Source organism: Drosophila grimshawi, unplaced genomic scaffold (assembly GCF_018153295.1).
Source record: "Drosophila grimshawi isolate 15287-2541.00 unplaced genomic scaffold, ASM1815329v1 contig_311, whole genome shotgun sequence".
Classification (NCBI taxonomy): domain Eukaryota; kingdom Metazoa; phylum Arthropoda; class Insecta; order Diptera; family Drosophilidae; genus Drosophila; species Drosophila grimshawi.
Window position 1 is genome coordinate 12,193,592 of NW_025063098.1, and position 16,441 is coordinate 12,210,032.

At 36.9% G+C, this 16,441-nt stretch overlaps 2 protein-coding genes across 3 annotated transcripts; one reads left to right on the forward strand and one right to left on the reverse strand.

Moving 5' to 3' along the window:
* The first annotated feature begins 400 nt into the window (after nt 1-400).
* On the forward strand, nt 401-1,722 carry LOC6563636 (mitochondrial pyruvate carrier 1). Its single transcript, XM_001989520.2, has 3 exons — nt 401-621; nt 714-904; nt 1,164-1,722. The coding sequence occupies exons 2-3, from the start codon at nt 745-747 to the stop codon at nt 1,316-1,318; spliced, it is 315 nt and encodes a 104-aa protein (XP_001989556.1). The 5' UTR covers nt 401-621; nt 714-744; the 3' UTR covers nt 1,319-1,722.
* Nucleotides 1,723-1,993: 271 nt separating this feature from the next.
* On the reverse strand, nt 1,994-15,549 carry LOC6563635. Of its 2 annotated transcripts, none has more exons than XM_032737572.2 (5): nt 14,588-15,549; nt 10,661-10,749; nt 8,828-9,722; nt 3,301-4,022; nt 1,994-3,213 (listed from the first exon to the last, which is right to left on the reverse strand). In XM_032737572.2, exons 3-5 carry the CDS (start codon nt 9,519-9,521, stop codon nt 2,632-2,634), a joined length of 1,998 nt encoding a protein of 665 aa, XP_032593463.1. In that variant the 5' UTR covers nt 9,522-9,722; nt 10,661-10,749; nt 14,588-15,549; the 3' UTR covers nt 1,994-2,631. The 2 variants fall into 2 exon arrangements, with proteins under 2 accessions (XP_032593463.1, XP_032593462.1); XM_032737571.2 differs by lacking the exon at nt 14,588-15,549 and adding an exon at nt 11,761-12,209.
* Between the last annotated feature and the right edge of the window lie 892 nt (nt 15,550-16,441).

A 16,441-nucleotide genomic window follows, 5' to 3' on the forward strand; every position in this document is an offset into this window, starting at 1 on the left:
GAATATGGTGCATTAGAATCGCATTGACATATTGTATCGAACTGTATTCAACGATTTGGAAGTTGTTGAGAAACTCAAACATTCCATTTTCACTCGTAGAGTATCTGAACTAATCCTAAATCCAAAAATTCTTTGTTCAGCATTTCAGCTATTTGAAGATTTTTGGTCACAATCTCGCATTCTATGAGAAATTTAAAAAGAAAGTAGCCTTTTTGAGTATCAATAAAAAAAATGTAATTAAGTCTATGATTATATTTCATCTGATATTTAAATCAAAAAACGGCCAATGCTATTTATGAAATCAAATTATAACCGTGCTTTTATGTCGTATACGAGTGACACGTTCTTATACAAAGCAGTGCTGCCACATCCACTTACGATAAATATTCAAAAAAAGGCCTAAAAATGACAGCAGCGCACAAAGATAGAAGTTTATTCTAGTGCTGAGCAGCTGTTGGTTTTGTGTAGGCTTTGTAATTTTCTTTCTTAAACTTTAACATTTACATAACATTTCGAAACAAGTTTCGTTTACAATTTTTGGTTTAATTTGTTCACCGACTAAAGCAAAAACAGCGCCCACAACCAGGATCAGCAGAACTGCGACATTGGAAAAAACAACCTGTAAGACCTTGAGATTTCTAAATGTAGAACAAAACATATGCACGCATTCAAGGAAGACGCCAATCTCAAGTGTATTGCGTATTTATTTGCAGCTATCCGCTTCGAACAACAACAGCAAGCAGAATGTCTGTCCGCCGCACAATGTCCACGAGTGCCCAGGAGTGGCGCAATTATTTTATGAGCACCCACTTCTGGGGACCCGTTGCCAATTGGGGTATTCCAGTAGCAGCGATTGCCGACACGACTAAGCATCCAAAATTCATCTCTGGCAGAATGACACTTGGTAAGGTTTTGGGCTGCTATAACCAGTTTACCAGTCAGCTGAATAAAAATTACCATAAAAGCTTTCGTAACCGAAAACCACTTTCAGAAAGATACGTTTTATAATTCCGGGCTGCTAATCAGAAAGCACTGATAAGCCAGATTCAGATAGTCGGAGAAGTCTGGCTGACAGTTTAGCGCCAGATTGTTTTTTTTTTATTATTCATATTAATTGAGTTATTTAATATTCATATTAATTTATTATCTGCTTCTCCGTTCAGCATTGACGCTCTACTCGTGCATCTTCATGCGCTTCGCCTACAAAGTTCAACCGCGTAATTGGTTGTTATTTGCTTGCCACGCCACAAATACTACGGCACAGACTTTCCAAGGACTACGCTACCTTAAATATATAAACTCCCAAGAAGCCGCGTAAATGAACCCACCCAATCTGAACAAAAGCGCGCGATGCGACAATAGAAATATTTGAATAACAAACAAAACGCAACAATCGCAGCAGCGGCAAAAATGACACCAACTTCAGTTTACTACAGTCACGCAAACCCTTCCATCAAGCGTAATTGTAGTTAAATTGGCTAAATCTCTGGCGGATTCCATCTCCCGTCACGGATTGTTGTTCAACGCGCGCTGAACACCAAACAAATCAAGGCTATGCAAAAAAGTCAACGGTGCTGGTTTTGGACTTAAAGTTCTTACGGTTTTGGTTTTTAAAATCATTTTACGAATTCGACTAACGATATGATTCAAAATTAATGTGCAATAGGCTAATTAACATTAACTGTCTAGAATCTTGAATAAACAATTTAATTAATTGCCTCATATTTTTTGTTTTGGGGTGACATTGATAAGTCAAAATCACTATTTAGATTGTAATTGCCATATTGCACGTATTGATTACATTGTAATTGATTTGTCCATATGTGCGGAAATAAGCCCTCGTATTCCTTGCTAAATCTCAATGAATGCAATGCTTTCTTAGTCGAAATTAGATTCAAACTGGCAACCAAAACGATTAGCGCAACGCAAGAACTTTTATTATATACCATGAGTAAACCTAGAGAAAAGTAGTAAGAAAATGAAAGAGAATATGTTGATTTCGACATGTCCTTAAGGACATGCACTTTATTCAAACGATTCAGTTTTTATAATAATTCTAAAATATACGTGGAATACATTTATGCATAGCTTGAACAATATTTAAATTTTTTTTGTTTGTAACAATTTTTGTATTTTTGCGATAAAAGAATATTTTTATATATAATTGTAATTAATCGCTACTTCATTTTTTTGTTGTTTTTTTGTATTTATCTTTCTTTTTTTGCTTCTAATGAGCTTGAAGATACGTTTTGATGTTGATTACAATTATTAAATATGTAAAACATAAGTATAAAAACATGTAATTAAAATTTGACAATTGCAAACATAATAGAAATACGAATAAAAAAATTTAAAAATCGTGCGCTTTTTATGTGGCGCTTTCAAATCATGCATATGCACTTAGATGATATAAAAATATTGTATTCATCAATTTTTGTTTAACATTGATGTTTTTTTTTTCTTTTTTTTTTTTTTTGTGGCTCCTTGAGTGGTGGCCACACATTACAGCGACTTGTTCAACGACTACCTTAACATTGGATAAACACTAATCTTACAACAAGCAATCTCCGTCACAATATGCGATCGGCAAGAGGCACAGGATTTATTGACTATGGCATGGCTACGAGAATTTCAATGCCCCGGCTCGGGCTTGATGTATGTGCTTCTCTTATGATGATTCTGATTCAGGAAATCTACTATCTTCTGTGATCGATGCTTCAGACGCTGCAGCTGTTCGCGCAGTTCATGATTCTTCGCGATAAGGGCATCCTCGTCCTTAACTTCCTCCTCCTCACGCTTCTTGGTCTTCTTGCGCGAGACACGGCTAGCCTCATTATTCTTAAGGCGATCCAGGTACAATTTCGCTTCTTCATGTGTCATTCTCGACATCAGCTCCGGATCGGGGCCATCAGCGTGCTCCTTGGCTGGCCGTCCACGCTTGCGTTTGGACTTATCAGTGGTGGATGTTGTGACGCTGAACTGAGATGTGCTGGCAGTGGAGAAGGCGGGTGAAACAGGTGCAGTGATGAAGCCGCCAAATCCAAGCTGGCACGTTGGCTCAGGCGATCGGGCGATGCCGACTGAATATGTGCTGTTGGGCGTATTTGGCGCTGTGCAATAATCTGGTAGAATGGTGATGGAGCTGATATCCTCAGTGTTGCGCAGATCTTCATAGATTTCATCCCGGGTGGAGGTGGTGTTGGCAAAATTAAGCTGTAAATGAAAAAGAAAAAGTTAATTACAATGTTCCGATCTCGATCGATCTATCGAGTCAATCTAATTTCGGTATGCAATACTTACTTCATCAAAGTTGAGCATCTGCTCGATGATGGTGGGCGTGTTGATGACATCTGAATGACTGATTTGTGATTTGTTAATGTTAAGTCCGAGTTTGATGCGTTTTTGTGGCATTGACTCGGCTACGGATATAGTGGCTGCAGAAGCTGTGCGCTTGACACCCAGAGTGGGCATGCCGTCGGGCATAGCGACCAAATGGCAAACATCTTCGTTGACTCCATCCAGATGGCCAGAGCCAAACAAAGGCTGACTGAAGCCGTAGGAGCTGTTCTCCATGCTGTTCTCATTGGCCAGCATGGGGAGCTCTGTGAATTCTTTGGTAACCTGGCTATTTGAGATGGATCCCTGTGAAAAGTTAGCAAGCATTGGATTTTCCGAATTCGTCAGTATGTTTTCCAGGCTAAAATCCTCGCGCAGATTGCTATTGATGTCGATGCCTTTGCACATTGAGTTCATATCAAGTGCCAACTCCTCGCCGTCCTCGAATTGTTGAAAGTCAGTTGTATCCATATTAATTAAGTCGCAGTTGTAGTAGTCGCTGTTATTTCTATCCATGCCCAGATTGCACTGATCCATTTCCTTGCATTCAATGAGATCCTCGGCAATCAAGTTTATATCAAAGTCAAAGTCAAATTTATCCGTCTCGGTTAAAATCTCTGTTCCAATCTCCTCACTCTTGTTGTTGCTGCTCGTTGACAAACTTGCTTCTATATTTTGCAGGTATTCTACGAAAGACACAAAATATTAATACCAATGCCAATGCAAAATTAATTACAAGTGCATTTTAAATGCCGGTTAATGTTTTGTTTTTCGATTGATTGATTCGAGTAGCTCATCGTATTCATATTTAATATGGGTGTGTTTGCTCTATAATGACCACTTATCGCAATTAATTTACTTAATTCATTCAGGTTCAAGATTGTATGCAATAATATAATAATCAAAGCCACTTTCATATTTGTTTTCAAATTAGGATTAGATTTGCTGCATACTTTTCAGGTGAGATACAAAATGAGACAGAGACAACTAGCTATACCTTTCAGCTGACACACGCTATCTCACTCACGCTATGTTGTGAAATTCAACAAACGAAAACGAAAAATGGCAGGAAAATTAAGAGTGAAAATGCAATAAATTGGCGAAAATTATGGAGCGAGATTCATTAGAATATAATGGAAAACAAATTAATATCGCACACCTAATTAAATTTGTAGAAAATGTTTGTAAATTGAAAAGAAATTACTAATAACACTTGTAAAATCAGTCGGTGCAGAGAGGAAAGAGACACTAAGAGAGAATAAGAGAATTGCGCACATGACGTTTGCGCTCAAACGAACATGATCGTTCATGTTTGCTGCCGTCTAGTCATATTTTGTTGTTGTCGTATTGGTTGTTAAAAGGGTTGAAACAAAATCAAAGCAATTTGAACTGTCTTTTTGGTGAATTTAATATGTAAATATAAAAATGCGCAACAATTCCTTGCGTGTCTACCTAAAATAGCAACTCAACATTTTTAACCTAGTGCAACAATTAATTACTTTATAAGATAAAACAAAGAAGAAATTTTTGGTATTTAAATTTGCCATAGTGACGCAAAAACAGAGATAAGATGATACAGGCATTTGCAGTTGGTGGACCTACCATAATGTATATAATAATTAATTTTTCGGACCAAAATTAAACTGAATCTCATTGAACATTTTGTTTTTTTTTTTTTTAATTTTCAAGAAATTAATTTAAATTGAACAAAATATTAATTGTCATAAATATTCACCTTTTGTTCGGCTTTTAGTAACGTAATTTTGGTTGCGCTGCCGCCTGTGCTGCGAAACACGTTCTTCTCGTCTTAAGTACCAACGAAGACTGACTTCATGCGTCAAGCGCACGCTTCGTATGCGACTGTGTAAGCTGTGTCGATGTGTGATCGGAAGAACGAGAGAGCACACGAAGACACCTACACGAATACACAGACCAACAGAGAGAGCCTGCAAGTGTTTTTTGACAGTATCGCTGTCACGCTCTTTCGCATTTATCTCAAACTGGGACTTGTTCTCGAACAATAACAAATGTTGTGATAGCAGTAGGCCATGTTAGCAAGCTATCACACATATAAATTATTGTGTGTAGTTTGGTCGCTTGATGTACCAATACACTTGAAAATGGAATTTCATCAGAGCAGAGAATTCAAAACATATATATTTATACATAAATGTAAATGGCACTTAGCGAAGTGGTTAATTTTCATTGGTTTTTATTAGGCAAAATCATTGCAACTTATTAAATTAAATTATTGTTGTTGTTTTCAAATATAGCAGACTAATGAAAACAAAAAGTACAACAACCTATGTATGTCGGACCACATCGCGTATACGCGATGCATAAAATGGTATACATATGTATTGTATATGTATGTTGGTATGCGTTTGTATCTGAGAGAGACAATCAACCGGCCGGCACAAATCAGCTGTCCCGCTCTTATGGAGCGAAAGAGAGCGCTGTGTGTTGATCGCAAACAACAGAGAGAGTACACACATACTCCTACAAGTGGTGGCAAGGTGGCGACGATTCGCTTTCAGAGCGAGAACGACGCTCTCATATTTTGCAAATCATGCTAATCGAATTTCACAACAATTGTGGTAAGAAGGACCTAACAAAGGGCTGAACACGTGCATTAAATATTTTGTCTATGTACTCCTAGCATGAAGGCACACATTTATTTAAGAATAATGCACAAGCGATTGTAACTACTACATATATATTAAATAAGAAGTTGAATCTATGTCATGAATCATCTGTTGCCATTGCACTTGAACTAACGTATGATTTTCATTTAATACCAATAACGCACAGTGAACTTATACAAATGTACGTATATATGTAGCCTTGGGTTGAAAAAAAAGAGAACTCAACTTTTTTATTGTCAAAATGAGCGTGTTAAAATCAATTTTGCCAGCATGCCCATTTATGGAAACAGGGCTCGCTACCTATGAGATAGCATGGGGAGGATGGTTTTCTGCAGCTCCAAAGTGACCAAAGTGGTGTGTTGTGTCTAACTTTTTGTAAAGTTAAACGAGCAAAGGGGAATTGCTCTATGTTTGTGTAAACATATATAAAATACATATGCCAAATGCTTATACATAAATGTCTTGGTGTGCATGGTGTGCTTGCACTATGTTATTGAATACATATCTGATTATTTCTTTTCTGGTGTTGGTTATTGAATACATATCGAATTAATTTTATTTTAGTATGCGTAAAAAAGGAGAATTGATGTGGTGGCAACTAGAAGGCAAAGTTCACATGCGCTACATTATATATGGACACTTAGCAGAAAGACATTTGTCTAACACAAAGTAAATGAGTCTGAAAACTATAAGCTGACGAACATATATATTATATTTTAATATATAATTATATATATATATATATATATATGAATATTGCTATGTGTACGTACATTGCAGAAGAGTTATATAAATATGTGTGCATTTATTACAAAGTGCGCAGTTAAAATTACTGTTGCTGGAGTTGCACAAAAAAGAACTACTGACGAGCAAATCGCATGAATCATTGTCGTAAAAACCAAACAAAAAAAATAAGAGAGAACGTTGCAGTCCGGCGTAACCGACTGCGGAATACTTTGATACCGTAAGTTATTCCAGCGGATAACAAGTAGGAGAAAGTTGCTAATAATCTTCCCTGCAAGTTTGGTAAGTGAGATATAGGCTTTTATCGATTTTGAAGGCGAGGGTGGGAGCGGGCAACATTTTTTTTCCGGATTTTTGAAGGGTATTATAAGCAATATCTTTAAAATTGTGGGAGATATGCGCACTTTACCGATTACACTTTCCGAAATATCGGCGTTGGCGATTATGGGCGCAGGTGAGGGCGTCGCCATACAAAGTTTTTCTCGGTTCTTAAAGGCGGCTACCAGTAACGTATCTACCTAATCTGACAGCTCTAACTCAAAATCTGCGGAAGATTTAAAGTTTTTAGGGACGAGGGGGAAGCCATTTAAAGTTTTTAGGGACGAGGGGCGTGAGGGCGGCGGAGGTGGACGTGGCGTATTCCGATCTTTGAAGGACACCGCCAAGAAAATATGGGGACTTTAGCATTAAAATTATGGGAGATAAACAGACAATCCAGTTTGTAGAAACAGAGACTAATAAAAATAAAAATAAAGCCAATCGAAAACACTATATAGAGCGCACTCTATACTCTATACTTATTCGCGAATGTGTAATGACTCGAGCAAATAATATTGTTTCTACATACACACATAGTATATGGGTATATAGGTATACTTTTTCGAGTATTCATCTGACTAAAACTAAAAATAAATGTACAACTGGTTTATTTTTCTCAGAAAAACGGCATATTCTTATGACATAGCTGAGGGAATTAAGTGCATTGAAAAATACGTAAATAAAATTATATCTGTTTACATTGACACAGTCTCTTTAACTGTTAGTATCTAAGAAATCAAGTCCTTCCGTTTTAAATTTATCACAATCAATCTTGGAACTAGCCAAATTAAATCACAAATCACAGCCCGGTAATTTTAGAGCTATAGACCCCCAATTTAAAAGCCAAATTAATGATTATTCAGAGACCAAGACACAACAAATAACTGCCTCCTCTCCCCCATCCCGATAGAGGTTCATTGACACCTGTTATCAGCTGGTATTAAACTGGCAACAGAGTATTCAGTATTCGGTTACTCTCGAGCGCAACGTTCTCATGTGTTTTATTATGCAACATATATGTCTACTAACACGTTTAATTCCAGTGAAACATTTGTTTTTATTGTTTCATTGCTAAAAGCACTATGACCTTTTAATTGATGATATTTTTGAAGACACTATATATTAAAAAGGAAATAAAACATCGAAGTTTTCGAATAACTTTTCGCAATTTAAGATAGCTATGCCAAGGTATATTAATATATATTTGAAGCCAAACGTATCTGCATGGAAACAGAATGATTCAGAGTCAAGAATTGGTTTTCTTTATAGCGTCCAAAATGTCCCCTGCAATTAATTTAAATATTTGATCGGTTTTGAACGATTTCAAATACCCTGTAACGACCTACTATAAACTTAAAAAGTGATTTAATTGGAAATATTTATCAGCCTGAAATGAATGTGGTACCAGATTGCTCCTTGCCGCCAGAAAAGATTTGCGCGGGTTGCCTTTACCCGACGCACGACCGATCTGGCATTAGGCAAAGGAATGTTTACGTTTACTCTATCGACTGCTGCGTGGTCGCAATGGGTCATTGCACTGTGATCTTCCACTTCGTCAACTCGTGGTAATGTACCTCGATGTCATAGGCAGAATGGAGCACCGAACTAACCCCCCTTTGGGGAAGGGCAGTCGGTCGCCGTTCGATGCCTGCTATCTGACTCTTTCTCTAACTGATTGTTTGGCCATGCGTTTGAGTATTGGCTACTCGATTTCGATTTGATTTTCGAACAGTAATGAGAGAGTGCTGGTACAAATTACACACACACAAAAACACAGTACTCACCATCAATGAACACCGGAACATCAATCTCTTCAACTGTAGCAGTAGGCATTGCTCCACTCATATCCTGGGGGGACTGCATGTCTGCACCTGTCAGCTGTATACCAGCCATTGACGCCAAAGTCTGGGGCGTGCTCGAAACCTGGACCGTTTGGGTCACCGTTGTCGATGTTGTGGTCGGGTCGTTCTGGTTGACTCGATTTAATTGAGAGTTGGAGCTGTTCGAGCACTGTTCTTGTGGGTATATTGTCCCAGTCGATTTGATGGCGTCTTTCACGATACGGGATGCTGTCGCCGAAGTTGTAAAGTTTACTGAAGAGCTCGCCGTAGGCAAAGCACGTTTCACTGAAGCCGTGGCTGGTACCGACCCTGGTAAAAAGGGTATTCTGATAAGACGAGTTCGAGGCGCGCTCGGCTCTGTCCTGTCGCTCTTGCTGTTGTCTGTGTTGCTGCTGTTCTGCGTGGGCACCTTGATCAATATAATTCTTGGATTGGGTAGCGTGTTTATTACGATCGGTATGGTTGTCGTTTTCGTCGTTAACGTCAACATAGGCGAATCCGTCGTAGGCACTGTTTGCTTTGTTCTCTTCTGCGAGCAGTTGCAGTTGGACGAGTAGATTCTCTCGCCAGTAGTTGCGACGTTGCTCTGCTGTGCCTCGTATGTTGTTGCCTGTGCCCGTGCTGGCTCCTGGATCATCAATATTATATCTCTGGGATTTTCGGCACTCCGTCTGGTTGCTGCTTGAGTTGATGCCGTTAAAATAATCGGTGTTGCTGAGCTGACCGTAGCTGATGTTCTCGGTGTTGTGGTTGTTGTGATGGTTGCTGTTGTCTGATTCGCTCTTGGCCCTATTTTGGCTGGCTGAGACTTCGACAGTGAATGCCATTTTGAACGTGGCTATTCGACGCAAATTTCCAATCATATTTTCAAATTCGTCGTTAATATTTTATTTTTTTTTTTTTTGGTGAACGGTTTATTGGTTTCGGTTCGACAGGATTTCAAAATATATACATTTTTCATAATTTGTATTATATTTGATTGATTTTTCAGGATTTTTCGATGAGTGGAGCAAGCACATTATAGAGTTTTGGTTTGATATTTTTTGTTTTTATGTGAAAGAAAGTAGACAAAAGAAAAAGATTTTGTTATTACACAGATCGACGATCCTTTGATAGGGCTATCGCCACTAAATGTTGCGGAATGTGCGAAATGTTGTGTATTGGGTTGTATGTACGCGCAGATCGTAAATATATCTTCAATAGGTTAGAGACATCAATAAACTGACAAAAAGCAGAGATGACATGATATCTCCGACCATTGAGTTATAAATCAGGGCGAATTTTATTTTTGCAGGATTGGTACAGCAAATGGATGAGTATTGTGAGTGTTTGGTGTTTTATTTTTTTTTTCAGGCGTTAATTTTTTTATGATTTTCTTTTCCTTTTTTCTCATGCCTTGTTATATATTTTCCTTTTTATGTACACGTCTTTTTAATATTAAATATACATTTTTTTTATTGGAATTACTCCTTTTTTCCATTTTTTTTTATGGAATTGCTCCTTTTTTTGGTTTTGGAATTACTCCTCTTTTAATATTGGAATTACTCCTTTTTTTAATGGAATTACTCCTTTTTTTTGGATCAAATCCTTTTTTAAATTGGAATTACTCCTTTTTTGTGGAATTACTCCTTTTTTCAATATGCATTTACATAAGTACATAAAGGTATTAATTTTTTCAAATAACAAGCTTACAAACTAATCAGTGGAAGTAGTTAATTTAACCAAGCAGGCAAATGAGGCTTACAACTAAATGTAAAAAGAAATGTGTATACTCACTTTTAATTGACCGTTGGAGAGGAACAATGAAATTGTTAGGGAACTTTAAACAAGTTCTAAAAGAGTCGTCGACACAACTTCCTTTTAGACTGCAAAGAAAACAGAAAACAACTTCACATTACTTACAGTTTTGATATGTATGTATATACGTACAATGTAAATATGTTTATTTAATAATAAAATCAACTGACTGGTAAGTGCGCACTTGTTAGGTTCACTTCAATATGTATTATCTATAGACCATAAATTAGTCGGCTTATAAAAAGTACTTCCTTATTCGAAACACCCTGCAAATTCATGATAGTCGACGATAAGGGCCGACACCGCCCTCCCCTTGCCCCTACGCATCATGCGAGGCGAGCGCAAAAGACAGAGCCGAAAGCAAAAGCTTCAAATTGAATTTCACAACAATGTCGTTAACAAAATGGCCGCCAAAGCCACAGTGGCAAAAAAACAACAACAAGTCCAGGCCTAATCAGTAGTTGGATACTGCCGATCGAGGCACTGCCAAAGCTAACGGCAATAATTGTCTACCCTGGTGCCATTTAGATAATTGCACACGGACACATACATTGTGTGTTTGCAGATAATGGGGCATATCGCAATCTTGTTGACATATCAAATCGTGCACCAGAGCAACAACGAAAAGCAATTATTAATTGCTAGGGAAAAAACCCCAGTACCACATGCAAACTTATGTACATATTATTGGCCCACACTTAAACCACACACACATTCACATACACACAATGTACAATTAAATATGTATTTAATTAGCAGCACACAGAATATAGTCGGCAAAAAAAACCACCTACAAATTGGCTTGTGAATCTGTGTCCGACTCTCGTCATTTGCTGACGTCGTTGCCAAAGAAAATACGTGTGTGTGTGTATTTTTACTTACACATATATATGTGCATTTGTATGTATGTATGTACATATTTATGTATGTGTGTCATTGCTTTTGTTGTTACGCACTTAGTACAAAATGGCGGACGCAATAATTAAAAACTGTCGGCATATAGTATATATACTTAACTGATTCACCAACAACACTGTTCGCTAGAACTCTATATATTCTTGATTCCAGTATTTACTTACATTAATTTATCACTTGTGTCTCCAAGCGCTGTTGGCGGGTTGTCGAAACCTGACCGAAAAGTTCACTTATTTTATTAAGCGACGCAATTTATTGGGTGGTCTATCAAACCACCACTTGAATGTCTGAACGCGAGTTGCCGTTTCTTAAAAAATTTGCTTTAACAAATGCGCAGTTGTTGCTCCACGTAGAACAACAGTAATACGAAACTTGTACAATATTTGTTAAACACTCTTTATTCTTTACTAGGAGTTTGCCTTCTTTTGGTATTTATGGACTTTATATTCCACTTTTCACATTCAATATTGCTGCAAACTGTGTTGAGTCACACTCAACTGCTTGCTTGTAGTATTCACTTGGAATTGACTCTGCGCGCGGCGAACGCAAAAGAAATAAGCACCAGGCGATTCAGAAATGTGTACGGCACTGTAATTCTCATGAATTTAGTTTCGTTGTGAAATTCAAAAAGCACAGCGCAAACCAGTTTTCCACAAACAGATAACTTTCTGAGCGTGTATGTGTGACACAGATACTCGCATTCACATAAGCGAAAGCTGCATGTGGAGCGAGCTTTTTGTCACGATAGCAGCAAGCAACAAGGTTCTTCACAGCAACGGAATTTTGTGACGTCACTGTGTTTATTTAATATTGGTTCTCCCAATGGCCCCAATTATTGTTATATATATTAAAGTAGAAGAAAATACAAATGTATTATGTAAAACTAAAATAATCCAAATTAGACAGCAAATAATAGATTAATATAACTCTTAGAAATATAACTCTAACAAATTTCAAGCAAATGGCGTCAGTATTTTGCAAAACATTTGTCGTGCACTGAATTACCTTTATCCTCCTAACCCTGACCCATCTGCTCGAATGTACGAATGGCCGGCCGGCCGGCAATTGCAATATTCAGTATGAATAATACTTTTTGTTTGCTTTCAGAAACATTATTAGGTATAACTACAACTATATATAAATGTATGTAGGCTTATATATAAGTTACTATTTATACGTGTACAAACAAAAAACATAGCTTAATCGGTATTTTGACTATGAGTCATCTTTTAGTAGTTTTAGGTATCGTGCAGATTACTTTTTACAAATGGACACTCATGTACATATATTTTATATGTATATATATATATATTTACATTTAATTTAAATACAGGCAAGAGGTGCCGTAGTCGAACAAATGCTTGTAATGTATTTTGTGTATGTTGTATATATACATATATACATTTATGTACATTATGTACATTTATTAAATATATATACATGTACTCAGTGTCTTGATCCCAAAACTGTTCATTTTTCAATATCAGTGTGCCAGGTGAAACAAATTAAAAAAAAATGGAGTGCGGCTTTGAGTTTTGAAGAAACGTTAAGTATTTAAATGTGGGCTTTACATATTTTGAGAGTCGGTCTCATTTAAAAAAGTACTCAGCCAAAAAAGCTTCCATTCGTGAATCAGCAGCTGATTTGCTGTGTGTGCACTTGTCTGTGTAAAGATAAAAGCTCCACAAAAGATTTCTCCGCATTCGGAAGCTTTCTGCTCACAATACAAGCACAATGCACATGTACATATACGGAAGAGCGTGGGTCTGTATATATTGACAGAGTACAATGGTATTTACACAAAACTCATGAGTCATGCTGCCAATGCAAAAACTAAAAGCTTTTCTAGCATGTGACATATGTTTTATTTATAGAGGGATAGGTTAGTAAGAGGTAGGGTGCTTGCCATACACAAGCTTTGAAAGCAAATTCAATTTAATTATCAGTTATGCCAAAGCGGTACACCGAATTCGTGGAAATTTGTTCAAATTGCGATATTTTTTACGTTCACATGAATGTGTGTGCATTTATATACTTAACTATATTGGGGGTTTTTTGGCACCGAATACAGACGGGCACTGAGTGGCACGAGATTTGTATTCGAAAAAAAAAAATTAAAAAGCCGCCTGTTGGCATTTGGCCAGCAAGACTGTAGCAATGCAAAAACTTGTTGCTGAAAACCGTCTCGGACTTTTGCAAGCCATGATGACTGGGCGTTTTTCTGTGCCAAGGGCCACGTCAATGAAAAACACTTTCGCGTAATGCTTTTGTGAACTTTGATTTTCTTGCTTCTTAAGTAATAGCGGTGGGTGCACCCAGAAAATATATGATGAACCCAGTTATGTACATTCAAACGTACATACAAGTGTCTATTATTGACATACATTCCATTTTATTTATTTATTTATTTTATACATATTTAGTTTTATTTAATTTACAAATGTGTATACGAATTGATGGTGATTATCTAATGACTAAATCAAATCGACGGATGTAGTCAATGGTCATTAAGATAGCTTTCAAACTACGAGACTAGTTTGCAGATAGACATGATTTTAATGTTGTTCATGATCAAGAATAACTTATGCACAGATTAATCGGCAAATCATTGAATTTTTTTAAATAACTGATTTGCTCTTAAGTTAATCATCAAATGCGCTTTTGCTTAATTTCAAACTTTCTACTCATCAATTAATGCCAAAGTATATGATAATAAAGTTATCATTGCTTGTTATTGCTGCAAAGTACTTTGAACCATAAAATGCCCAACAGTTCTCATATGCTGCAACTCTAGGGTATACGCGTTTTATGGGTGAAGGGCCTCAACATTGTAAATGTTGCCGCCTCACTCTGGCGGGACATGTGCTGATTACGTACACATAGCTTTTTACATCAAATTTTGGTTTTAGTAGTTTCACTATGTATGATGTTTAGGTGTAATGTGAATGGGTTTTGTTGCCAATGTCAATATGATACGCTTTATGAACTTACCACTCATTTTAATGCCGCCGCGTGTGGCAAGCAAGTCCCGCTTAAACAAATTTCCTTTTTATGTGAATTGAGATTTTGAATTCTTTATGTGTGTCCGGTGTGTTGCCTCAAAAACGAAAACCACTACAATAAAAATTGCCGCGAATCTTTGAGCCGCGCTTCTTTCGCAAGTTCTTGGAGCGCTTTAGGAGAGTCTTGGTGGACAAGGTGCCCTTAATCGATTGTAGACAATTGTTGTAATGATAATTATAATGCCAGCCACGCATACGCATACACATGAAATTGTTAAGCATGGGAACTTGCTGCTGCGAATGTTGCACACACATGAAGACAACGGCAGGCGAATGTTGCATGACGTTGATGCTGCGCTTGTTGTCAATGTCTCTCTCGTAGGCGACACGCGCTCTACTTGTTGTTGTTATTGTTGTTCTTGGTACAGCAATAGAAGAGTCGACGAACATAATATTGGGGCAGTTAACCGATAAGATTAGTAGTTCACGTTATTGAATATGCACTGTATTGGTTTTAGTTGATTTGTTTATTGTATCTAGATATAACTGCTATCTCAGATACTTTTTGAATTGATAATGTAGTTTTTTGATTAATTGCGTCTCTCGCAAATAATTCTTTGTTTTTTCCTTGACACTTGTCACTTCAATTGGGTTTTTAAGAACTTAGTGTTCTATGAATAAAAAATCTTTATACGGAAGTACAGCTTGTGATGCCATTAAGAATATATCTTTAATTGAATGAATGGGTTTTTCTATGCACAGTGTACTCAGACATCCAACACAAATTTAAACAATTTCACAAATTTCCGAAAATTTGCACAGTTTTAAGTTTGATTATTTTGTTGTTGCGGTTGTTGCTGCTGCTTGGGGTAAAGCTCTCTGAAATGACTCTCTGATTTGACTTGCGATACGATATTAAAAGTTGCTCTGTTCACGACGGCCAAAGTTTTGTTACTAACCAATGTGAGTTCGCTCAACCAGTCACTGGGCTACGGAGAGCGTTGTGACGGAAGCAACTTTTGCTGCTGATAAATATTTGCTGCTGACTTCGACAGACCCCCTTTCCCAGACATAAGTTTTCTGATTTTGTCCTATCTCTCAGCTGTTGGCGCTGTTGCCGTGCCCCCAAAACCGAATTCTATTTATGATACACAAAGATGCTGTGCTCATCTCAACAGTTGTATGCTGCATATTAAGTTGCAACGACTGCTGCAGCTCCTAACCATGGATGATCTATTGTTTACCCTTCCTTAATAACAATTAACTAATTAAGAATTTATATTTGAGCACAATTTTAAGTGTATATATAATTAATCAAAAGCTATGATATAATGGAAACCTGTATCAAAAATTGTAGTGAAAACTGTAACAAACATATGTATCAAATATTTTCTCAATTTATAGGCAGAGTCGAGCTATAAATATTATTAGTTACCAAAAAGTCGACAAAGTTATTTTCTTGTTAAGGAAAAAAAACAGAAATAAATGATGGCATAGAAAAAACTATTAAAAGTCATAAGCTCTTTAAATTCTATTAAATTAATCGGTTATTACAAAATCCAACTATAGTCTGTGATTTATGATTCTTCAGTTGTTATTTTAGATAGTGTACCTGATTTTGCAAATCTCATCGTGATGAAGTAAAAAAAAATAGCACAAACAAAAAAAAAGTACACTGGAGGCTCTGGGGTATTTATTATATATACATCCAAACAATAATAAAATTAGTTATTCCTATAATCCGAAAAGTACCTATATAAATGTATAAAAATATGTATAACAATTTCAAGATAACCCTATTCGCATACAACTCAAGGCGCATCCGTCAATTAATGAGATAAGA

Excerpts from the sequence above, each read along its gene's own strand:
- LOC6563635 (XM_032737572.2), bottom strand. The coding sequence starts at position 9,521 with ATGATCCAGGAGCCAGCACGGGCACAGGCAACAACATACGAGGCACAG. Across the intron at positions 4,023-8,827 it reads TGTTCCGGTGTTCATTGATG|AATACCTGCAAAATATAGAA; the intron begins GTGAGTACTGTG and ends TGTCTTTCGTAG. Across the intron at positions 3,214-3,300 it reads AGATGCTCAACTTTGATGAA|CTTAATTTTGCCAACACCAC; the intron begins GTAAGTATTGCA and ends TTTCATTTACAG.
- LOC6563636 (XM_001989520.2), top strand. The coding sequence starts at position 745 with ATGTCTGTCCGCCGCACAATGTCCACGAGTGCCCAGGAGTGGCGCAAT. Across the intron at positions 905-1,163 it reads CTCTGGCAGAATGACACTTG|CATTGACGCTCTACTCGTGC; the intron begins GTAAGGTTTTGG and ends TTCTCCGTTCAG.